This window comes from Pongo pygmaeus, chromosome 9 (genome assembly GCF_028885625.2).
Source record: "Pongo pygmaeus isolate AG05252 chromosome 9, NHGRI_mPonPyg2-v2.0_pri, whole genome shotgun sequence".
In the NCBI taxonomy this organism is placed as follows: Eukaryota; Metazoa; Chordata; class Mammalia; order Primates; family Hominidae; genus Pongo; species Pongo pygmaeus.
Window position 1 is genome coordinate 135340578 of NC_072382.2, and position 26074 is coordinate 135366651.

Consider the following 26074-nt stretch of genomic DNA (forward strand, 5'->3'; position numbering starts at 1 on the left):
GCCTGATACTGGACTGAGAAGACACGGCTTCAAAGGGGAGAACTCCAGCTCAGCACCTCCCTCTGTGGAGCAGGAGGATGGGACACCATGTTGAAACGGGTGCAGCCCCAGGCTCCAAGGCAGTGGGCTGGCTGCAATCAATCCCCATTTTCGAAGTGCTCATTAGAATTATAAAACATCAGCGCAGGCAGCACCTCAGGGGGTCATCTACTGCAGTCTTCTTTTGTAGAGAGGAAATTGGGGCTGAGAAAGTCCAGTGGCCACACAGCCAGTGACGCTTGTAAGAACAGGGTTCAGGGGAGCTATTTCCTAGGGCTCCTCTCACCAGGTCATAAGCACTGACTCTGGGAACTAGAGATGATTCCTGTCCTCAAGTTAACTTTCTGATTATGGCGACAACAATGTAAAGACAGTTGTAGAAGTGACCACTGAGAGAATAAATCCTTAAAATCTCAGGCTGGGCACAGTGGCTCACGCTTGTAATCCCAGCACTTTGGGAGGCCGAGGCGGGTGGACCACCTGAGGTCAGGAGTTCAATACCAGCCTGGCCAACATGGTGAAACTCCATCTCTACTAAAAAAATTACAAAAGTTAGCCAGGCATGGTGATGGGCCCCTGTAATCCCAGCTACTTGGGAGGCTGAGGCAGGAGAATCACTTTAACCTGGGAGGCAGAGGTTGCAGTGAGCTGAGATCACACCACTGCACTCCAGCCTGGGTGACAGAGCGAAAGTAAGTTTCAAAAAAAAAAAAAAAAACTCAAATGATTCAGAGCCAATAATGCATGCTGTAAGGCCATTTTCCCTAACACTAGATATTAGGATTGCCAGGGAAGCTTTTCAAAAATATTAATATCTGATTTCCTACCCGGCTCAATTACATCAGAATTCAGGGGAGCAGGGCCTGAGTGTTGTGGTTGTTTGTAAGCTCCCCCAGGTTGTTCTGATGTGCAGCCAAGGTTGAGAGCCATTGCTCTGGAAGGCAGCAGAGGAAGAGTTTTTATTGTGCACAGTGGCCAGGAAAGGCTACTTGGAAGAAAATGTGCTTGGGCTGGGTTTGGGTACAAATCAGAGGGAGGTTATAGGCCTGGGTGCAGCCCAGGATTCCTCATTTCCATACTGCTGGTCTAGGAACCACACTTTGAGCAAAAAGACTAAGGACAAGAGCCATTGGATGTCAATGTCTTCTTTCTCTGAGTCTTTATTTGCACTTTCTATGTAGTGATCCAGGGTGGTTTCTGCCCTCAGTTTCCCAAATGGAGCAAGTTAGGCAGTTTTAGTAAGGGCCCCATGCCCTTGGAGAGGGACCTCTGCAAGCTCAGCAGCCATGGCCCTGGCTGACCTGCCTCCACACTGCAAGTCCAGCCCACAGGAATCATCTGGGCTGCTGCAGGCAATGCTCCCTCTGGCTTCATAAGGAACTGGCCCGAGCCTCCCAATCACTTGGAGGAGTGGGAAGAATGGAAGTAATTGTGAAAGGATCTGCCAGACATCCTCTCCCCCATGACTTTACACGACAGATCACATCTGCCTGTGTCAGCAGCCTTGTCCCTCCTTGCCGGATGCAGCTGGGCGCGCACCAAACAGCAAGGAAAGCGCTAAAAACGACTCGAGTCAAGAATGAACACTTGCTGTGCCTCACCTCTTGCTCGGCTTACCCCAGCACCTACCAGACAAGAGGACGGGACAGAGCGACAGGGGCTGTGCTTCCCAACGTGTCACTCCTGACTTACGCTCAACCCTTTCTCTTTTTTGATATATATATATTTTTTTTTTTTTAATTTTAAATGACTACCATTTATTGAGTGCCTATGTGTCAGGCACAGTGCTGAAGCACTGTATTGATCTCCACAGCAATCTTTTTAAATTTTATGTTCTGGGATACATGTGCAGGACGTGCAGGTTTGTTACATTGGTAAACGTGTATCATGATGGTTTGCTGCACCTATCAATCCATCACCTAGGTATTAAGGTCCAGATGCATTAGCTATTTATCCTGATGCTCTCCCTCAACCCCCGTCCCACTGACAGGCCCCATTCTGTGATGTTCGCCTCTCTGTGTCCATATGTTCTCATTGCTCAGCTTCCACTTGTAAGTGAGAACATGCGGTGTTTGGTTTTCTGTTCCGGTGTTAGTTTGCTGAGGATAATGGCTTCCAGCTTCTTCCATATCCTTGCAAAGGACATGATCTCATTCCGTTTCGTGGCTGCATAGTATTCCATGGGGTGTATGTATCACATTTTCTTTATCCACTCTAGCATTGGTGGGTATTTGGGTTTATTCCATGTCTTTGCTAGTAAGCTCAGCCCTTCTGCAACTTGGCAGTGGTGGCAATGCTGTTCCATAATTACTCTGAGATTGCCTTGAAAATCCTCTCATGCTTCCTATGATGACTCTCAATCAACTTTCTCCCACAGTTCTAAGTCGGGAGCTCCAATCTCATTTCTGGGCAGAAACACTAAGTTCCAGAGAGGTTAACCAAGCTGCCCAAGGTCATATGGGTTGTTAGAAGGCATTGGCTTCTGTCCTCTCTAGCTAACCTGCTTAGGTAGCTGTTTCTCTTAGGTGGATCACTCATTTACTCCATGGGTACTCACTGAGTACCCTTTCTATGTAAGGCTCCATTTACTCCATGAGTACTCATTGATTACTCTTCCTTTGTGAGGCACCACCTCTTGGGTGTCTCTTCTTAAAGGCTGTGGGGGTCCTACCTCATGCCCACATCCACTCCCCTCACCAGGCACATTACCCTAAACTTGGTGGCGCTCTGACTACAGGAAAAGTAGTGAGGCCATGTGGGGAAGTCTTTAAGTGGAGAGTTCTGCTACAGGCTTGCTTACCATCTGACACTCCTAACACTGCAGGTGTGCGTCTCTGCAGTTACCCAGCCTGTTCTGAGCTGGCCCTGGTATGGTGTGCACTTCCTGACACACAAGTTTCAGCAGCCAATGAGCAGTGCCCAGGCTGCCCCTGGACCACCCAGGAGGCCCCTTGATTCAAGTCTTGCCATCACAGGCTGAGAAGAGCTGCTATCAGATTTTCAGAATATCATTTCTTTTGTATGCTATAGAGTAAACTTCCTGCAAGATGGAAGAGGGTATAGAAGAAATTGCACTGCCCAGAAGTAATTAGAGCTCATTTCTGTACCTGATTCTGCCACAAGTTGCTGTGTGAGCCTGATTAGATCAGTTTACTTCCACACCACAAGCCTTCTCATTTGTGATTCAAGCTGTTTGTCTTAAATGGTCTTAAGGTTCCTTATGATGCAAACCATTTGTGGGCATAGAATTAGCTTCCCCCTCTCTTGGGCTTTTCTTCATGCCCCAGCACTAAATACTTAAGGGACTGCTATAAATGGAATCTGTACTTTAATAGCACTGCCTTTGTTCCTTTAATTGTGTCCTGCAGTGATTTAGGATGGCATGTGGTCAAGACCTTTGTGCCAACATAAAGCCTGCAAGCCAAGCAAGGTTGTTACCTTGACCCATTTACTACCTGACCTACACGTTGCCATGGATGAACTCATCAAGACTCCATGTAATCATCTCCCTCACCTCTTTTAAAGTTGAAGTTCCCCAGAGCTGCATGTTGGACTCTCTTCTCTTCCCTTTCTGCATTCCTCTTCTGGTGATCTCATGCAGCTTTGCAGCTTTACATGTCATTGATATGCCAGACACACACACACACACACACACACACACACACACACACACACACACACTCCAATCTCATTACAAATCCAACTGCCTATTCAACATGCCCCATAGCCATCTCAAGTTCAACACATCCAAAGGAAACTCCTGATCCCTCCGTAAAGCCCTGTTCCACCAATAGATCTCCATTGCCGTTGGTGTCAACTTTATCCTTCCAATTGCACAGATCAAAGAATTTGGAGTCTTCCATGAATCCATCCTCTCTCACCTGATTCTGCCATGCTGGTGGTCCTGCCTTTAGCTACAGCCATAATCTTCCACTGTCATTTCCTCTGCAATCTCCCTGTTCCAAGCTGCCTTCACCTGCTTGGATTATGGCAGTATCTTCCTAACTGGTCTCTGCCTCGAAGCTTTAGCAACCAGAATGTTCTTTTAAACAAAGCGAGTCCTACTACTCCTCTGCTAAAAATCTGAATGAGCTTCTCATCTAACTCAGAATAAAAGCCGAACTTCTTACAGAGGGCTGCGTGGCTAACTGGGTACCCCAATAAGGTCCCTCATCCTTTAAAAACCTCTCCACCCACATCTACTACTGTCTTCCCACTTGCTTACTCTGCTTGAGCCTCACTTGCCTCTTGACTGTGGCTTGAATAAGCCCTGAGGTCTTGCACCAGCCAGTCCTTCTGCCTGGAATGCCCTTTCCAAACTCCTTTACCCCTTTCACATCTCTGCCCAAGTGTGGCCTCCTTCAGTGAGGCCTGGCCAGACTGGCCTGTTTATAATTGCAACTCTCTTCCCCATAATCCCAGTCTCCTTAGCCTGATGTACTTTTTTTTTTTTCCTTTTTTCCGTATTTCTTCAGTTGTTCTGACATACTATAAAATTTATCTACATGCTATGTTTGTTGTGTATGATAAGATTTTCTCCACTAGTATGTAAACTTCCTAAGGACAGAACTCTTAGTCTGTTTTATTTGCTGTTGCATCCCAAAGTCCTAGAACAGTGCTTAACCCATGCCAGGTAGTTACTCTTCATTTGTTGAATGCATGAGTTAAAGAGCAACGGCCATGTCTGAAAAGATAGGGACAAAAAAATCTCTTTTTCCTACTCTCACAGAGTCACTCAACACACTTTTGACACCAGATATTGTGGGGTGGGAGGTTCCTCGCACACTAAGCAATTTTCTGATGGACACCAGCTGGGTGTTCCAAGAGCATCAGATCCTGCAGGTTAAGGGCTCGGTCCCATAAGACTACTCCACTTCAGAGGCCATAAGAAAGCTCCAGGCTGTGATCTGTGTTTCTGACCAACCAGTGACAAATCAGGATTTGTCCCAAACCTACTCACCTGTGTTTGATTAACATTCTAGATTCCCACACCTACCACCCAGTCTTTGATTAATTTACTAGAGCGGCTCATAGAACTCAGGGAAACACTTTGCTTACATTTTACCCACTTGTCATAAAACATGTTACAAATGCTACAGATGAACAGCCAGATGGAAGGAATGAATGGAGTAAGGTGCGGTGAAGAGGTGCAGTCTCGGCACCATCCTCCAGGCATCTCCATGTCTTCAACAATCCAGAAGCTCTCTGAATCCTGTCCTTTGGCTTTTTAATGGAAGCTTTCTCACATAGGCATGACTAATTACATTATTAGCCACTGGTGATTGGCTCAAACTTCAGTCCCTCTCCCCTTTTCCCAAATCTCAGGGGAAAAACTGGAAGTCCCAACCTTCCAATCACCTGGTTGGTTTCCCTGGCAACCAGATCCCATTGTGAGTCCATCCAGAAGCCTACCAAAGAGTTGCCTCATTGGGACAAAAAGGTGTTCCTATCCTCCAGGATATTCTGAGGTATTTAGGATCTCTGTGTCAGACTAGCCTATCACTCAGGAAATTAGGAAGGTCTTAGGAGTTCCATGTCAGAAACCAGAGCCAAAGACCAAATATTAGAACAGATGATTATCCTAGGACCCCTATCTACAAGGATATTAGCAGCTTTGTCTCAGGAACCAGGGCAGTGACCAATATATATTTCTTATTAGATCACAATATCACACCATGTAAACCCATTTTCAAGAAGTCAATAAGCAACTAAATATGTCTTTATCCTGAAATTTGAGCACACTCTACAATTAAAACAAACCTTTCAATGCATAAAGCTGCATTTCTTCTTATTGGACCTGCTGTCTGGAATTTATGAATCTAAAGGTAGCAATTCCCTCTGGGAGTAAACACAACAGAAGAATATGAGGAGAGATGCACCATGCCTCTGATAATGTGAGAAGCCCCAAACATTAAAAAAAAATGGCTTCTCACACCTTTGACTCCATTTATAACATGGACATTGAGAAACGTGTGGGGTTATTAAAAGTTCAGATTTCACCAGCCCCATTCGTAATTTTTCTGACATTTAAATGACACAAACCAAATCTTCAGCACGACAAGAGTGTTACTGCTTAGATCACAGAGCACTGCCATTTTTCTCAACACTGCAATTTGGAAGTTGGCTTGGATTACTCCTTTCTTCCACTGTTTTACCCCCTGTCTCCTGTTTCCCAGCCAATCCCCAAACATCAGTGCATGTGGTTAATGCAATTCTCATCCTTTAAAAACCCAACTCAAATGTCATCTCATCTGGGAAGCCTCCTTGATGAAACCTGGCAGAGCTAGTTTCTTCCTTCTTTGTGCTTCCATAGGATAGTTTATGCAAAAGACTGCAGAGGCAGTACATTGTGTTTTGTTAATGTGTTTACAGGATTGTGTCTCCCTGAGTGAAGCACTCAAGGAGAGTGGCCTTGTCTTAGACATCTCGCCATCCTGAGCCCCTAGTGCCTGGTAGAAGGTGAGTGCATAACTGATACCTGTTGCATAATGACCTTGTAGAATCAGTTGTTGCCTATGGAGCTTTGCAAGGAAGTAGCTTTTATCTAAACTAAATTTGGCATTTATAATGGTTCATGAAAAGATCTTAATTCATGAGCTGCATTACAGAGATTAAGAGTTTAGCATCTAAAATTGTTGTTGTCAGGAACACAGCAGCAAAGAAATCGAGCCAGCAAGGTCAGTTGAATACAGGAAAAAAATCATGATTCAGTATCCCAAAGGGTCAGTCCCTACACACCAAGCCCCTCTAGGGCTGTGGAGAAATCTGACACAGAGAATTGGAGAGCAAATTATGCAAGATAAAGAGACACTTCAAGGCTGGTCAAGAAATGAAAACAAAGACACCCCAAAACTGTGGTAATGGTTCACATCACCTGGCATCTGCAAGACCTTGGAGCTACAACATTGTCAGTGTTTGCAACAGGAATCATAAGAGGCTTTGATGCAATGAGGAACCAATACAGGGGATACTGGTCAAATAACCTTCACATATGCCTTCTGCAGTGATTGTGTGCAAGGGAGGCGAGTTGGCTGCTCCCTAGTTTTGGAGCTTTGACGACGCTGACCTCTGGAATGTGGGCTTTATTCTTTAGCTCCTAAGTCTCTCCCAAAAGGGACTGAAGAGAGAGGGAAAAACCAAACACTCTTATTTCCTGTTTGCCAGCTCCATGTCAGCTTTCCATGTGTGCTCCCTTCCTCCTCGTCTGGAGTGCTTGGCATCTGCTGTTACTGAAATTATTGCAGGGCGATACGGGGTACTCTGAATGTCCTGCCAACGACCCCTTTAGGTTAGAAGTAACCTAAAGACTAAAGTCAAGAGTCCTTTTTTAAATATTTAGGACAATTCTCACTTTTTTATGGTAGGAGACTCCCTTCTTTTCAAATTGGCTCAGTAGTCTTAATTGATCTCAAAACTCTATTGTCATAACTGTACATAGGTCTGCACTGTTATTTATAACCCACTGATTTTAAATAGTCTTTTAGTTTAGCTTTATGTTTTTGTCTATAGGAAATTTGTCTGAGCTGTCACCCTCACTCCTGTGTACCCTCAAGATAGTAGACTAAAATATTGAAGTCTACCCTAAAGAAAGTTGCTGGAACCATTTGCCTAGTAAAAATCACGTGCTCATTGAGAGAGTCAGTCCAGCTAAATTAATAATGCAGCTATGGTGCAAGCCTTCTCATATCTAACTTATTCCAGATATACCACTCTAGAACAACCCTACTATTATACCTAATAGTGTTACTATCAAATATGTTCATCTTATTAGCCATCCCTAAAAAGTATTCATTAAACAGCATCTAGAAAAGAAGAAAAATTTGATGACTTGATTCACAGGTTCTGGATAAACTGAATTTCCAGGGAAACATATAAGCTGAGAACCAGAAGCTCCTCACAGACTTGAACCAGAGCAGGTCAGAGGTGCAGTCCTATAATACAAGAAGAGAAGGCCATCTTCCACCAGCTGGGGGAAGACAACTCTCTTCAGCTAGAGGGGTTGCTAGGATACTGCACTGACCATTTAAAATCACAGAGCAGTGGTTCTCAACCAGAAATGATTTTGTTCCCCAGGGGGCATTTGGCTGTGTCTAGAGACATCTTTGGCTGTCACAGCTCAAAAGGTGCCACTGGCATCTGGTGGGTGGAGGCCAGGGATGTTGCTAAACATCATACAATGCACAGGAAATTCACATAACAAAGAGCTATTGTGCCTAAAACGTCAAGAGTGCCAAGGTTGAAAAGCCATGCCATAGGGATAATAGAAAAATCAAGTTCGAGAAGCTAATACAAAACCGTAACAATCAAGAACAGGAACATTACTGAAGGGTAGACCAGCTTTATGAGCCAAACAGTGACTACGCCCCAGATAACCAACCAGGAATATGAGAAATACAGAGAAGATGGATTTTAATGGGCTTGGGGTGCATCAAGAGGGAAAGGAAGTACCTTTACAACCAGTCCAGAAAAGCCAGAAACTCAAGTTAGAAATTTGAGGGAACATGTTAAAAAATGTTTAATCTCCTCAAGGGTCAAGGCAGGGTCTCCAAGGGCCAGGGCTCCTGGATTCTGCCAAGAAGAGGCGCAAAAAAAAAAAAAAAAAAAAAAAAAGTTTCTACTGATCTTAAAGATTTCCCAGTCCTCACAGCGCCATTAGTGAGTCCTAGTTCAACTTCGCAGAGTGAGCAGTTGAGCAAATAACAGACCAGAAACTGATCAATGGAGTCCAGCGCTGGCTCCCATGCCTGCTTAACACAACGCCAGCCTCATCTTCCAACAACCAGACATAAGGCAGGTCTACGTGTGCAGGGCGCTTATCAGGAGAAACAACTGGGAGAGAAGCTGGGCAGGAGCCACAAGAGCTGGGAGAGCTTGGGGACCGCAGCCCCCGCAGAGGGAGAGCAAGGCTGGTGGGTGCAGGCAGACAGCACAGTGCAGCTCTGGGGAAGGCTCCGAGGCACCTGGGGAGGCTTCGTGTCAGTCTCCATCAGAGGAGACGCATCTCCCACCAGCAGACCTGACTTGATATCTCCACTGCGTTCTGTTATGGCCAGATAGTGGCTGAGAGAACACGACCTTGGAGCCGTCACAGCCAGGGGCTTTGGAGAGCCACATCCGAGGCTCCTGGTCAGTCACACTTCCCTTAGCCAAAGATCTGGGGACACACTCACACCACTGCTGCCGGGGCTGGGGCTGGACTCCAGTCACTTCAGGATAAAAACTATGCTAAGGAGAGGTATCCATTCCCAGTTTTTCCGAGTTTTGCTCTTTTCTGTGTATCTCCATGAATATGTTTTAATAATACCTCTTTTGAAAAATTTCAACTCTACCTCAGCTGAATTTCTCCTCAGGGGCAACGGTGCTTTCCAGCCTAAATCAGGAAAGCTAAGGCCTCAGTGTCCCCAGGGTAGATGGTCCCTGGTGCAGAGCCGGGACAGAGCGGGAGAAGGCGGAGAACCCTGGAGATGGAGAGTTATGAGCCACAGGGATGGATGGTCCCTGTCCTTGGCCTCTTCTTCTCGCAAAGACTGTTTGCATTTATTTCCCTTCAGTGGTCTTTTTTATTTTTTATATAAACAACAGAATATTCTGGATGCAGGTCTGTATTCACTGACGTGTTACTCATTTTTACCACAAAGGTAGCATTGTTGAATAACATTACAGCTGCCACAAGATGGGGTCTTCCGTAGCAACGGCATTGTACCCACATCCAGAGTGAGCTGTGGCCAAGGACACATCCCCATACGAAGTCCCAGAGGGAGGCAGTCAGAGCCAAGCTATTAGAAGCATCTTGCCAAGAATGATTTGACATTTCTTTCTGGCCTCCATTCCCAGTCACGTGGCATGACTCTCTGCAATGGTCTCCAAAGTGGTGCTTGTCCTCAAGGGTCCTCTGAGTGATACACGGATGTGAAATGAAGGAATATCAGAATTCCTATTTTTATCTATTTTTATCTTACTCTTTTTATCATTATATATAAGAAAAAATATGTGTAGTGATTATATATTTCTATACATGTGTAGTAGTAACATATATATATATCATTTATACATGCATAAATATATATTGTATGTGCATTCTTAAAATGTTTTTTGTAAAAACCATAGGAGCTCATAAACAAGAATTTGGGAGCCCACTGATAGTACAGCGGGTCTTAATTTTTTAATAGTGGAAAGTGATCGTGTACTGCTAGTGTAATAAAAGCAGAATTCCTCTGGTTGATAAAGGGCAACAGGGAGTCAGGGAATGGGGGCAACTCCCCCATACTTACCGCTAGGGTAGTGGGGGTCTAGACTGCACAGACAGAAACCCAGGCATCAGGACAAGTAGCTGTGGGAAGCGATCTGAGAGGCATCATCTTAGGGGACAGAAAACTAATTAGAACCGGGCTGACTCCTGGGCAAAGCCATCGCCAGGGTCCAAGCAGCAGTGAGCAGCACCAGGCCACAGAGCTGAATGGAGGGACACATCTCAGCAAGAACAAGGTGTTTCTGAAGAAGGGAGGTGAGAACTGGAGGAGTTTTCTGAGCCAGAATGAGTAAATGAGTAACCACAGCTGCTCTTTCAGGGGGTGCTTGTGACCACTGTGTGTGTGCAGAGTGGGAACAGTCAAGGCTGTGCACCTTGCTGAGCACCAGGCACAGAATGGGCAAGGAGGACGACTGGGGTCCTAAATTTCTCCATTTCTGATGCCCAGGAAGCAGTCTCTTTCTCTAGCACTGCCAGTTCTGAGGAAGAGTCCCATGGCACTTCTGCCTCTGATGTTACAGAGAGACAGCCTCCAAAAGACCCCTCATGAGCAAAAAAAGGTTCCCAAGAGGAGTGTGGTGTGCATATGTATGTGTGGTGTGTGTGGAGATGAGTGTGCATGTGTCATGTGTATGGGTGGGTGAGGGTGGGTGGTGTGTGTGGATATAGGCAAGGTATGTATGTGTGTAATGTGTATGGAAGTGTGTGTAAGTGTGTGTGGGGGATGTGTTTGTGCTCATATGGGTGGGTGGTGTGCAGGCATGGTGTGTGTGTATAAGTGTGTGTGTGCATAGGGATGTGCATGGATGGGTTTGTAAGTGTGGGCAGGTATGGGTATTTGTGTGTATAAGTGTGTGCATGGATGTTTGTGTATAAGTGTGTGCGGGTGTGGGTGTGTATGCAAGTGTGTGTGTGAGTGTGTGCATATAAATTTGCATGCACAGGTGTGTGTGTGCCTATGGCTGGGCAGTGCGCAGGTGCTGGTGTGTGTGGGGCTGTGGCGTGGAGAGTGGCAGGTCCTGGTGTGTTGGGAGCTGGGCTGTGAACAGTGGCAGGTTGGAAGGTCTGTGGCAGCCACTCTCCATGCTGAGATGCCCTGTGCCCACCCCCTAGGGTTCTGCCATGTCTGATTGCTGCAACTTGCCCTCTGGTATGTCAGGCCAGGAGCAGCCCACAGAGGTGCTCGCCCTGTGGGTGACAGTCCCTGAAAGCCTCTCTCCTCCTCTTCAACACGGGAGGTCCTCGGCCCTGCACAGGAACATCCTGAGGGCTCAGGATTCCTTCTCCCTGGTGCACTGTGAGCTCCCCTTGTGGGGTGGCTGACTCATCTTCTGCCTCCGTCTCTGTCCCAGCAGCCCTTGTGCTGGGTGGTCTGGGCTTCACCTTTGCCCTTCCTTGTCTCTGGCTTCCAGACATTCCTAGTCCCACTTTCTTCCTAACTTTCCGCCTAGTTCTAACCTTGGCTTTCTGGCTTCACTCTGCCACCTACCACCAAATGTTCAATGCAATACAAAAGAGGAGACTTCAGGAAATTCTGAAAGCATAATTAAGATATTTTTATGTATTAATTTATTTGAGAAAAATAAAGTCCAGCCATAGACCTAAGTGCGAGATCTGTTGATGGTGAAGCAAGTCCTACAGCATCTGGGAGAGACACAACAGAAGGACGAGGGAAACTTTATTGAAAAATCTGTCACAGTCACTCTGTTCCCAGATGTCACCACCAAAATGTAGCTAAAAAATAATCATGAACAGTTGAAAATAAAGGGGAATCAAGATTATAAGATGCTTTTACCAGGGGAAAAAAAGCTATAATGCATCTTCCCTGATTTCTCCCATCTCCCGTATCTTCCTGAACTCTCTTGTGTTTCTGCTCTTCAGCCACAGCATAAAATATGACCTTGATAACAAACAAACCTCTTGCCCTCCCAGGCACACATGCTGCAATGGTGCTTCTGGAATACTGACTGAGTAAAAGTGTCAATGGCTTCTCCCGCACCTCTAATCTACAGGCACGTGTGCCTGCCAAACAAACCTGACTTCAACCAGCCAAGCTTAGCTGTGTCTAATTGCCTTCTAAAGTAGCATCCACTGTTTCTATGAAATTTGACCACATCAACATAGCTTCTGCTGCATGTGAGACAGACCTGTGGCTGGGTGCTGAGCAGCTCACAACCAAAGCTAGATGGTGCCACCTTACGTCTCTGAGAGTCTGCCCATACAAAGTGAGGCTCAGAGACCTTTATGAATATTAAGACATAATGAAGAATGAATTTTCTAGTCCCAAAGGAGGGTTAGAGCAGCTCTCCACCCCACCCCAGGCAAGACAAAGACTCAGTGTGTGGGTAAGTTACAAAGAGCTCCACTGTCCTCCAGAGACCCAGTTTATGCTGAAGTCCTGCGGGCTTTCGCTGCCCAGAAGACAGCCTGGTAACACAGATAGAAGGACTCCTCCCAAGTGCAGTGTGCGTGGGAGGTTCCTGGTCTCAAGGGCCATTTTCAGAACTGCAGGCCAGCTCACTATCCTTGCTCGAGCTGGGTCTTTTTCTGAGGCTCCCAAGAAGCTGAGCCTGCTGGATTAGGGCAGAGTACAAGATGGGTATATGACTGATCCCAGAAAGGCAGCCCTTTTCTCCCACACAAGCAGAAAAACAATGGTGCTAAATCAGTGGTGCTCATTCTGGACTTAGCCCAGCATGGGTGCAAGGCTTTGTGGGGACACGAGATGATGTTGTGGTTTCCCCTTGGGCCTGGGCAAAGACAAATATAACCTCTAGGGATGCACTCATCAGCCCATGTGTACAGAAATCAGTCAGGCCCCTTTCTAAAACATGTTCCACAGTGTCAAAGAGGACCCCTCTTTCCAAAAAGTATATTCTGCAGCCAAACACCATTCCCTGAAGTTCTACTTTTAGTAGTGACTGCAACTGTAAGAGGCAGGCATTATCAGCCAGGCCTGGTCTTCACGGAGCCAGAGAGCACTTTTAGCTTGACTTGAGGCTCCATGTTAGAGCTCTTTCTGAACCCGTTTCAGGTGTCTCATCACAACCCAAAAGGCAAAGTCCATGTTCTCTGGCAGGGCTCAGCTGGGGAAACATAAGCCACTTCCCAGTGTTCTCCATGGGAAAAAAGAGGCAAACCAAACATTGACTCATGCCTGGAAAGTGAATGCAGGAGTTCCCTGGATAGGCCTCCTGCTCCAAAACAAGAGTCACAGACTCTTTGGCATGCACTCCACTGCTAGTTATCATCACAAGCCGTCCTAGCCAGAGAGAGAGGAAGTCACAGAAAATGGAGAGAGAAATGCCCAGACAAGAGTCACCTTCTGAAGCAAGGCAAGGAGACCTGGCAACCTGGAACGGCACAGCACTTCAGAAGGGGTGTGTCCATCGGGCTCGTCTCCTGACCTTTGGGTCCACTTGGGAATTAGGCAAAATAGTTCTTTTGGATTTTACAGAGAGAATTACAGGTATTCAATACATTAAACTGCTTGCCCAAGATCACTGGGTTCATAAGCTGAGAGGCAAAGTCAGAGGCCATGTCCTGGGTCAGGAAGTCAGTGCTTCCTTCCACAAGGTGGCGGCAGGATAGCTAATTGTTTGCTTTAAAAATAAGTGATTTAAGTGAAAGATGAAAAGAAATAGTCATCTGGGCCATAACAAAGAAGTGGCCCAATCTTCATGGACATTGTGGGCTAAACTGATGGCAGTTATAAGGTAGTATCCATTGACTCTCAAGAATTCGCACCAAACAAAAGGAGGGTGGGGCCCACCAGAAAAAAATGCAAAATCCTGATAGTGGTTTTCATCATTCCTTCCCATCTGGGCTTCACCCAAAGAGGCATCCATCCCAGTGCCAAGTAAGACTGGGCACTCTCTCCTCCATGGGATAAAGCCAGGGGACTCCCAAGGAAACTCCAGCTTCTCTTGGAGCCTGTAAGCTGATGGGCTATTTCCATCTGCCACATTCTCTCTTCCAACATCCTCCTCTCTTTGAGGGGTATGAGAAATCCCTTGGCACTGGGCTGTTCAGGAGAACCAGGTTAGCTTATTTGGAGAAGCCAAAGGCTTCTGTAGGCCTTTCTTCCTAGAATGGAAATTCCCATAGGGGCTTGGCCTCCCCACTGTCCTGTTTCGGCCTGCTACCATCTGACCATATCTGGCATGGTTTTCAGTCTGAACTCTGGCGTCCTGTTCTACATTTGTCTACAGCTCTTTTGGACCTATGGTTTTGATTGCACCCATGTCTATGTTGTCAACTGTGAAGGCAGTGTGGTGGTATTAGGAGTGTGGAGGTAAGAAGACCTAGTGCATTTGGCTCTTTCCCTTGGTAGCACACAAAATAGTCATGCTGTACATGTATGTGATTTGTACACTCTAAGCCACCATTTAACATGAATCATTAATATAGAGACTATGGGATTCTCAGTATAGATTTTCTCTTGGCTTAGCGCAGAGCCAAGCCCAAACAGATATTTAAAAATAGATGTTTTGATAGTGTAGTGATGATAAAATCAGGTACCTGTCATAGTGTGTGGACCAAACAAGTCAAGTTGACATGTATCTGGCATTTGGTATTGTACTACCCTGAACATATTCTTCTGCATATCAAGGATCAAAGTATTTCTGGAAGTCTCCCAGATCATTACAAAGGTCATTCGAAGTATGCAAATGCCACTGAAGGAGACAGGGCTTCTGTTTGTTTGTTTTTGACCTGGAAAGGCAGCCCCTTTCTCCCACGCAAGCAGAAAAACAATGGTACTAAATCAGTGGTGCTCATTCTGGACTTAGCCCAGCATGGGTGCAAGGCTTTGTGGGGACACGAGATGATGTTGTGGTTTCCCCTTGGGCCTGGGCAAAGATGAATCTAACCTCTAGGGATGCACTCATCAGCCCATGTGTACAGAAATCTTTGGGTAAGAGGGAGCTTGGAGCTACCTTGTTCCACAATGTTCTTTGTACACTAAGGTGAGAGAGCTTCAAGGGAACACAGTAATGGCCAAGGTTATAGGTCCGTTTTCCAGCAGGGTACCAGATTGGGAGGGAAAGTTCAGTCCAGCCCTTCACTATGATGTTGATATGACACCCGACAGGTGATGAGAAGAGCTGTATTCAAGAGGGGGCTCAGTCACTATCTGACTATGTGACTTCAGGTAAGACACTCAGATGCCCTTTGCCCGAGTGCTTCATCTATAAAATGAAAGCACTCAACTAGACAATTTCCAAGGTCCCTTTTGATTCCAAGGACCTTTCACTTTTTAAATAAATTACTGCAATTTAAAAAATGTTTGTAGGGAGCCAGCCGTAGATGCCACTGTCTGCTCAGAGGGGTCCAGGCGGTGGGCCATGGGGAGGTCATTCATGCTTTGCATCATGATAATATTTGTGAAGTAGTTGCATCTTGGTGGCCACAAGCTACTTTGGGGTCCAATTAGCACTTTTCTAAAATGCCTGATTTCTTCCAGGAGGAAACAACCACAGGCAGAATCCAGCAGACAAAATACAACTAGGGCTTTTTGTAATATTTTTGAAGGGTAGAGAAACTGAGTTATTCAATTTTAAGCCCTACATTAGACCCAGAGAGGGCACCAGTTAAGAGATTGAGATTATTAGACTGCCAAGAAGTATGGGATTTCTAAAAACAACTTATTCCTTGTTCCAGGACAAGATCACACCTAAACTGAAAGAGATAGCATCCAAGCAGGAACCTAAGGACAGACACTCTTCTCAGCACTCTCCCAGGGGTGTTGGTGCTGACAGTGGGGAGACTTAGATTTCAGTTCTGTGGATTCTGACTCCCACCTACAACTTTCCTTTAAAGGCTCTCAGGTGCATTCGTGTCTCCATTCCAACCAATATTTCCTAAGTTCCAAGGCACAGCCATCTCCTGCCTGAACTACTACAGTAGTCTTCCGACTAGTCTATCCCTTCCTGGTTTGTCCTCTCCCAATCCATTCTGCAAATTGCAACAAGAACAAGAATAAAAAATGTAAATCATGAATCACATCAACGGAGTTCCATTATTTCTAGGATAAAGACCAAAATGATTCACATTGACCTTCAAGGGCTGTCTTCATCTTCTGACCCCTTACCAGGCTGCCAGCCTCATCTTGGCCCATGTTTTCTTCCTCTACACTCCAGTCAGGTGGGAGAATGTGCTCTGATTCTTCATGCTATGGGGCTTTGCCCGTCCTATTCATTCTGCCTCCTCCTTTGGTCTTTGCTCTTGGGTTTGGATAATTTCTACTCCTCCTCCTTCATATCTCTGTTCAATTGTCACTTTCATAACCAAGGCTTCACCAGCCTCCCTGGCAAGATCAAGCTCTCCTGACAGACAATCACAGCACCACACACCTCCCCTTCCATAGTTTCATCTCAGTCGTGATTTCACAGTTTTATGGGTGTTTGTTTGACGCATGTCTGTCTCTCCCTCTGGACTGTAAACTTCATGAGAGCAGGAATCATAACAATTTTTGTTCAGGCATACATTCCCAATGTCTAGCATAGTATTTGTCACATAGTAATCACTCAATAAATCACATGTTGAATAAATAAATGTGCTTGGTACTGTAGAGTATTCAGAGATGAATAAGTCAGGATCTCTGCCATTCAGAATCCCACAGCCATACAATAGCAAGACTGTGAAATAGGCCAGACTGTGATAAGTGAGTAGGTACAGGAAGTGATACAGCACCCTGTTTTATATCCTAGGATTTGCTAAGCTGCTTTTTACCTTTTCCATAAGAACGTCAACCCGTTTAAGCATTGATTGACCATTCATGACCCTCTGCTATGCAATTGCATTTTGTATCTCTAACCCAACACTGTACTTCCTATGAACAACAGAATTCTCCTTTTGATTGGTACAGTTTTTACTTGTTAGCACCATGGGCATGACTCTAAATTTCAAATAATTGGGGCCATTTCAGCAGACACCCTGATTAAATGTGCTGAGTAATTTTAGTTTGTATTAAACCAATAGCCCACATTAGGGCCCACATCTGTGTTTATGGAAAGACTCACACTCTCAGGCGTGTCTGTCACAGTGTGCGAAGTGAGATCCAAAAGTGTGCTGCTCCAGCTCTGTGCTGCTGCATGTGTGTTTGGTCGGTAGCTCAGAGCTGGTGTTTATTGACAAGCAAGAACACTGGAATGAGTGATCATTATAAGCATTCCCTGCACATTCCCGTCTCTCAGAAGCAAGGCACATCCCCAAGCTTCTTGCCCTGATTCTGCAGAGGATAAGCTGCTGGGCAGGCCAAACTGGGGGCCTCAACGCCTTTGAGGACTCAGTGGGATGGAACAGAGTGATTGCCTAAAGTAAGTGAGCACTCAGTATTTCTTTATTCATTCATTCATTCTGTCGTTCATTTGTTCAACAAATACTGTTTGAGCACTTGCTCTCTCCCACCCGTGCTAGGCACTAAGAACATACTGGAGAACAAAACAGGTGTGGTCTCTGCCTGTATAAACAATGGTCTAGGGAGGAAAGAGAGACATAAAACCAAGAATTAGTTTGAAATACATGGACTCGAAGTTTTAGAAAAGAGAAGCCTGGTTCCGAGGACTTGCACAATAAACAGGGAGGCCTTGCCTACTTTAAAGCATAAAGAATAAGCTCCTGGGAAAGCAGCATTTAAGCCGAGTTCTGAAGGATGGAAAGGATGTGTAGCCAGAAAAAATTATGATAAGAGGATCAGAATCTTCCAAGCTCAGGTAACCTGACAGGTGAAGCCCTTGAGGAAGGAGAGAACATGCCTTGTCTGCAGAACTGAGATTGTCCAGAGTGACTGAAGCCCAGAGCTGGAAAGGCAGAGAGCTGGAGATGAAGCTAGATGGATGCAGGGCCAGATCATGACCTTGTGGGTCATTTGAAGTGTTTCGAAGTCTATTCTAAAGTCAACCGGAAGTCTACATAGGGTTTTAGGCAACGCGAAGATCAGATCACAACAGGGCGACATCTACCCTGCCTACCTCACAGTCTCTTAGTGAGGAACAAATGAGACCAAAGATAAGTTTTTCCAGGTGATCCATAAGGAATGAGACCACTGTGTTTCTAAAACCATTAGTAACTCCCAAGTGCGGTAAAATACCATTTGTAAATTCCCCAGGAATAAAGGTTCAAGAATGACCACTCAGGCCACTTGAGAGACTCTGCCCCTTGAAGTGCCAGATAGCCTGGTTTTCTCCACGTTCAAGTTCACTGTGCAATCTGATTGTCACTTATGATTTCCCATGCTAAGTGCAAGCAGCCATTCCAATCAATGGCCTGTGTCCTACTGCATCGATTCATTTTGGCCTTTCCGGGGGTCTCTCAGCACAGCATCTCCGCTCATTAACGAGAATGCGCCTGCATCATAATGATAATCCTTTGCACTTACCCAGCACATTGCCCAGGGGGTTCTCAAAGCATTTTGTAAACTTTTAATTAAGTTAGTCTAGTGACTGCAGGATGGTCCCCAGCCTCTCCAAACCAAGAGGTCTGGGGTAGGGGGTGGGGACGGGAGGTGATGGGAGACAAGCGCAAGCTCTGCCTCTAGCACCTACTTACTGGCTCTGGGGCGCAGGGGCGCAGGGGCGAGTGGGTGGATGTGCAGGGAGTCTCCGCGTTGCTAGGAAGAAGCACTCACACATGTATGGCCATGTCTGGCACGGGCAGCTTGTGGGCCTCCTGCCATGTGTGCCCACAGGGAGAGCACCAAGGCTGGGGGCTAGAGTTGGGAGTTCTGGAAAGGCAGATATAGAAGGCAAGAGGGAGGACTTGCTTTCCTTAAAGAGCTGTGAATGTGATTTTGAGAGTAGCTAAACTCTGGCTTGGAAATGCATGTGTGCCTTGCGTGTATATGCGTGCAGGAAGGGACATGCATCTATGGTTGTCAAGAGGGTGGTGAGGAAGAGAGGAGGGAATGTATGTTCATGTGCTTAGAGGAAGGCGGTAGCAAGCACATTCATCTTCAAGCTTCTCTCTGGTTTTGGATTTCTTTTGGCTCCCTTCTCAGGGCCACCTTTAATCCTTCCCTGAGCCATACAAATACCACCATCTTGGGATATCAAGTGAGTGGTGTATAAATCCAGCAAGTGGAACTACATCCATGCCCTACTGCGTTAGAGCCATCCCCACCCCTCAGGGAAAATGCAGAGGCAACCAAGGCTTTGCAGATAAGTAGCAAATTCTAAGTCTGGGTCTCCCACCAACAGCATAAAAGGCAAGAGGGACAAATGTCCTCAGGACCCAGCCCTGCACTGAGGACTGGGATCAGAAGGAGTGAGAGAGCAGGGCCACCCCAAGGTGAAGCCACCTGCCTGGCCCTCCCTGTCTGGAAAGTGCCAGTCGGTATCAGAGGTGCTAACATCCACTGCTCCTGACAGCCTGGCTTGTCAGCAGCCACAGACCATCTGGGGGCTGACACTTGAGCTCACTGACAGGAATCACAGTTTGCTTCCATATCTCTCTGTCTCCAGCCCCAGGCAGCTGCAGGCGGATGGCAGCAGTCCATCTGCAAACAGGGCTGCAGGCTGAGGGGGTCCCTGTCCAGCGGACCAGTATCAGAAAAGCCAGTGCCCATAGGCCAAAGGCTATTAGATGGGGCTCCTGGAGTTCCAGCTGTCCAAGGCTGACATACAAGTCCATGTATCTAGCACCCCACCAAATATACCACAAAGCAATGTTTTGAGAGACCAAAGGTGCCATGTCTGTTGCCTTAGTTTTCTACAGCAGAAAAACTAAGACCTAAAAGCTCAAAGTCAGAATGCATATTTCATTGGGGGTCAAAAAGAAGAAAAAGCTTAATAATTTCCTGTTTTACTGGATTAATGATTTTTGAGGCAGGAGAATATCTTAATGCATTGTTTAATCAGAACCTATATAAAGTCTTGTTCAATAAATGAAGGAGTAGATTGTCTTTTACTGATTTTCATCACTGTGACAAAGACATACATATATGGTCAGTATGATTCTATCTTATCTTCTCCCATTTTTAACAATAAGGAATGTCCTCTCACCTTCTCCAACATGTGAGTTGCCTTCTCTCTTTACCCTATTCCTAGAGGACCAGGATAAGTTTTTTTACAATAAAAATTTAGAAATGTTTATTTGTTATCATCTAACCTAGCTGTTCAGCTACTCTGTCCAGTTGGAAACAAGGTTCATACATAGCTGGAACCCATTCTACAGATTGGTAAACTGAGAATTAGAGGATGCCTTGAACCAACCAAATAAGCCTCGAAGAGCAACTAATCAAAGAGATCACTCAGCTTTCAGCATACTTAGAGGCTTGGGTGGAGTCCCACTTAAAGGGAAATACACTCAGCTCCAGGCAGCCCTGATGCAGATTTGAGGCTGTAACCACCAGAGATAGTTCCCAGTAGCTGGCATGGGAGACCCAGGACCAGAGCTGCTAGACAACAAATGCAGGCAAGTGCCAGCTGTCTAAAGAATCTCCTTCTGTAATTTTCTAGGTTACAGAGATGTGGCCAAGGGTGCTAAGAATTCGAGAAAGCACAAAGGCAGACAGGACTGAGGGAGCACGGGAGAACCTCAAGCCCATTGGGATCTCTGAATAATCTCAGGTTGAGCAGTGCTGCCCAGTTCCAGGCTACTGAAAAAGCCATCTTCATGAGGCAGCCGATGCTATCTCCTTCTCAGCACCTGCTATTGCCACTGGGCCCATGCTGAATGCAGACGACGCGGTCTAACCTTATTAACATGTCAATCATTTTTAAGGGATTGAGGGCCACATGATGGCATGAATCCATGATGGGCTAAAGGATGATGAGGACTTGCTCATGACCAGATGCTCCGTCCTTGTTCCTATCTCTTTCTTAATGAGTCTGGCGTGTAGATTCCCCCACTAGACCCCTTGTGCACATCAGGCACTCTTAGCAGGTTCCCCAAGTCTGGGCTGGTGAGAGGCTAAGGAGCAGGAAAGGAATGCATCAAAACTTGGCTGTAGAGCCCGCCCCCAGGCCTTACTCCAAAGCCAAACATCCCAGCCCACAAACTCAAGATTTGGGGACTTCCCTGAAGGAAGAAGCAGGAAGGTGTGTGCTAGAGAAGGAAGAATCCTAAACCTCGGGGAATTTTCTATCCAAGCCCAGGGTTTTCTGACCCTAAACAGGCAAAGCCTGCTTAAGGTGCAAGAGATGAAGTTGTAGCCAGAACCTGGGCTCACAGATCAGTGCATGAAGACACAGCTCAATCCAGGTTGGGTAAATGGGGACCCTTCCCAGCTAACTTCCCTGCTTAGACTCACAAGATGAAGGAGACACAAACAGGATGGGCCAAGAAGAAGGGGACAAACAGGAAGTCATGGTCTGAATTTGAGCAAAGAAGTCGTCCAGGTTAGCAATCCTCGCATCATGGTGCTGGCCCCTGGAAGGGCTTGGGCAGCACTGCGCCTCAGGAACTGAGCCTTGGCTGCTGGCAATGGCAACATCTTCTTGCCCTTACTCCACCCTGCCCCATGGCCACAGAGCCATTTCTCAAAGCTGGAGGAGAAAAGGCAAGAAGAAGACAGGTTTTGACTCAAATACTCAAATACTGTAGGCCACGGTCACAGGTTTTCAGTGACAGAGTGGTTTGCAGGTCATCAGAAGGACCTGGGATGCTAGTTCAAAATGCTTCCGTCTGAGATGAGGACAGGGACTCCACATTTTAACCTGCCTCTCTCCTCCTAGGTGATTCTGATGCACATATCTAGCAGTATTCACTTCCTGCTTCCTACGGAGTGCCCAGACCCACAGTCAAGAAGGCCACCAGGCCAGACTATCTCTCTCCTCCTACTGGAACAACAAAATTACCCCCAACCAGGGGTGTCCAGAGCCTCGGACTGTGCCTCTAGCATGACAAGTCAATTGGCCACGGGCCCTCTGCCCTATCTTGGGTGTGGGCTCATCTCAGTCTCCACGTGTGACTGTCTTTTCCATCCCAGAAATTCTGCCTAGAAAAGCTATTTGTGACATCAGTCTCCCCGTGGAAGGTACCAGGCGACAACAGCATTAACCTTAAAATTATTCTGGGATGGATACGTGTTTTACCAAGAAATAGAAGCTGCAGAATAAAATGGCATTGAGGCCTAACCAGGTCAAGGTTCCATTATTACATCAGCCTTCGGTTTTTAGACGCAGTGAAAGTAAGTGGCTAACAAGCTGGTATTAATCCCTGTGGGAGAAAAAGCATCATCATTTGAAACAAAGGAAAAAAAAAGTCTAAAGCTATAACAGGAAGTAAAAGAAGAGAGAAAGGAGAAGTCTCAAGTAAGCCATGGCAGCTCATCAGAACTTCCGGATCCAGCCAGGTTTCCCACAGGAACCCCTCAAGATGCGAAGCGTTCTTTCACTGACACCTTCTAAGGCTAACTTTTTCTCCTCTCTGTCCTTGTTCTTACCGGGCTCCTGACACAATTAGCATAAGAGTAGCCCTCAAAGCAGGTAACAGACTCTTCAGAAAGAGGACATGTTGCAGTGATGTCTGCGCCCTGCCCTCCCCCAGAAGATGGGGGGATAGCTTGTCATTGTCATCCACCATGCTCAGGATGTTCAGGCAGGGGTGCAGGCTCATCCTCCTTTCCCTCAGCCGGCTTTAGTTTCGGGTACTTCTCCTGCAAGCAAGGTCTGCCTGCTCCCCACCAGTGCAGTGCCACAGGACCCCTAGAGGGAGGTCTCACCCTGGCTCCTGGCTCCTTCAGGGCACGCTGCAATGTAGCTTCTGCAGACTGGGGCTTACCCCCCTGCCTTGCTTTCTAAAGTGTAATGTTATGATTTCTGCTTTGAAGGGCACATCCACACAGCTAGGATTCCCTCGGGATGGGGGTCCTGATCTTTGCTCCAGCACAGTGAGAGGAGGGGAAGTGGGTATGAGGAGGCCCCCCGGAGCTGCGGTCCAGCTGGGGACTTGCCTATGCAGGAAAGTTTGTCTTCTCCTGCGACGGACCCAGTGCACCCACCTGGCTCCCTCTACCAGGATCAGGCAGGTACTGAGTGTTCCGTTGGCTCTGCCTTCCCTGCTGAGCACAGCCGCCCAGGCTGAACCCCCTAGGATGCTGCTGGAATTTGGAAGAACAACAACAACAACCCCCACTCTGAACTTCTTGGTCAGCCTAAAACAAACAGCTAGGAACATGGTTATGCAGAGCCCATCCCTGCTTTAAAAAGTGCCATCTTCACAAGGTGTTACAAAACATTACAGGCTGGATTACTTGTTTTAGTTGATCCTGTCTTCTTTCTCCCCAGTAAACTTCCATTTTTCTGATTTCACTTTGGCATCTTAGGACTACTCAGGGAATTATATTATTAAAAACAACACTCAAAATATTCCCACAAAACCCTACCAAGTAATACTGAATATAAAAACATAAAATTGTGTGTTTTACCTATAAAAAGGCAGGTAAGGTTTTAAAATCTTAGCATTCATGTCTGTGTATATATGTATGAAAATTTAGGTTTAAGCTAATGTTTAACCCAATGCATGTATCTCAATTTGGGGGAGAAAAAGAGATCCTGACTGTGTGGGGGTTTGGTATGAAAACTGACACTTTTGCTGCTGCCTGAACCCTTGGCAAGCATAACCTAGCCCCTTCGGCATTGTTTGAAAGATGCCTGCAGGCATTCAGTTGTCTGCTTGGAAAGGACTCCTGTGCAATTATCAAATCTATTAAGACGCCTTGGATTTTGCAATGCTTCTGCTAAGCTCATTTTGGTAGGATTGCAGCATCTTACCTGTGTCACTGAAGATTTGTTTTCCCCAAACAAGTAACTGCTGTGAGAGGTGGGATCACATTTAAATCATTAGACAAGGTGGGGAAGGGGCTGGGGAGAATCAGGCAAATCCAAATTTCCAACCTTCCCTCAGCAGGGACATCCCAAATTCTGCCAAGGGAATTTCATATTCCTGATGTAAGGAACAGGAAGGAGATACTGAGAGGATTCCGAATTTCAAGGGCATAATCTGCCCATTTGGTGGAAGGATAAAGAAAGGACGGCAGGCAGTAGAGGGTCTGTGTTATGACAAGAAATGCAGGAGCAGATGAGTGAGTGGAGAAGGAGGGATGGGGCAGGGAAGGAGCCCCAGGGGGAGAGGGTAGGGAAGAGCAGTTCCGAAGGAAGGGAGGGAGGAGGAGAGTGGGGAGAGGTGGGGAGAGAGAGAGAGAGAGAGAGAGAGAGAGAGAGAGAGAGAGAGAGAGAGAGAGAGAGAGAGAGAGAGAGAAAAGAGACAGAGAGAAAGACAGGGAGGTGCAGAGATCTGGACTGATTCAGAAAGAGAGAGATCACCACGACTGAGAGAGAAAAGAGGGTGCCCCTTCCACCCTGCAGGTCCCAACATGGGCAGCAAGAAGGATTGATGGCTGGGAGTTCAAACCCCTCTTCTCCTACCCCAGGACCACAACTGGTTAATGCCAGTTGGTGCCTTTCACTGAAACAGCAGTGCCTCACAGCATGGCGCAGATCTCGAACCCAGCTCACTGGATCCCCCGGAATAGAGAGCAAATCCCGTGCTGAAAGCATCTGAGTGCGTGTGAGCGAGCAAGTGTGTGTGTGCGTGCACACAGCAAGCCTACCTCTTTCACTCACACGCATCTCACACTCCCTGTGCTCACCCCTTCCTCCTTGCCTCTCCATCTCCCCACTGCCTCTCCTGCTCTCACGTCGTACAATCGCCCCAGGGAGAGAAAACACCCTTCCCCTGTACGGTACCTGGGATGAAGAGCAGGGCAGTTGTCGCCGAGAAGACGACCCAGTAGGCAGGATGGTACATCTCGACGCTGCGGTGCTCTCAGCTGCCGGGCTTGCTACTGCTTCTGCTGCTGCTACCGCTGCTGCCTTCCTCTGTGCTGAATTCTGAGCAGGTTTAAATCCAATGTTTGCAAAGGGAGGGAGACAGCAGAAGAGAGAGAGAGAGAGAGCGCGAGAGATGGGAGCAGGCAGGCAGCGTCTCTGATTTTTTTTCTTGCACATACACACAACTGGTAAGAATCATCAGCACCAATCTGTACAGGGCTCAGAGCAGACCTCCTCCGAGGCACGCATTGGCTCCACTCTCCTGAGCGACGGAAGGAGACTTTCCTGCTTGGAAGGCTTGACTCCAAGGGGAGTCGAAGCCGGCCCCTCACTCACCCCCTCACCGGAGCACAGCCCTGCATGTTGCTATCTGTGTGAGTATGTTGGTGTGGGGCTCACATGGACACGTGAACACACACGAGCTCCTTGGTGGGCAGTGGAGAGGACCTGGCACTGCCAGCAGGGCTCAGGGCACACCAAGAAAGAAAGAGAAAGGTTGCTTGGCAGAAATGTGACTAATGCCCATGCCAGTTCCTTATCATTCTTCCTTCTTCCTAGTCTCCAGGCAGGGATGGAGCAGGAACTGCTACCCACGGGGAGAGCTCAGACATTTAAATCTGCACCCCACCCCTCCATTCGGCCATTAACAGCACTTGGAAGCAATTGGTTTTCCCAGTAAGGAGATGGGCATGTTACGGTTTTAAACCAACGATGCAGGGAGAATTGGCCAGTTCCCCACAATCAGAGCGTTCTGAAACTCTACCAAGGCAAGATGCTATAGAAGCTCAAACAATTGCTATGATTACAGCATAGGCAGGGACAGATTCAGATTAGATCTCAAGGAGGCGGAAACTTGCTGAAGTCATCGGAAATCTTCCCAAGGAGCAGGCCACAGAAGGATACCTGTGGCTTCCTTCTGTTTTTTTTTGTTTTTTTTTTTTGCTTCTCCTTTTCAGGATCCAGTCTGTCCCTTCCTCTGGAACAGCAGTTTACACCGGCAGTTTACACAGGG

General features: G+C 46.8%; 1 protein-coding gene across 2 annotated transcripts in view; it reads right to left on the reverse strand.

The window, feature by feature from the left end:
* The window catches only part of OPCML (opioid binding protein/cell adhesion molecule like), a 1131176-nt gene extending 1105796 nt beyond the window's left edge, over positions 1-25380 (reverse strand). For both annotated transcript variants that reach the window (XM_054439375.2, XM_054439372.2), the window contains exon 1: positions 24979-25380. In XM_054439375.2, the coding sequence (XP_054295350.1) occupies positions 24979-25039 (61 nt within the window). In that variant the 5' untranslated portion in view covers positions 25040-25380. The remainder of the gene's footprint in view (positions 1-24978) is intronic.
* Positions 25381-26074: the final 694 nt, after the last annotated feature.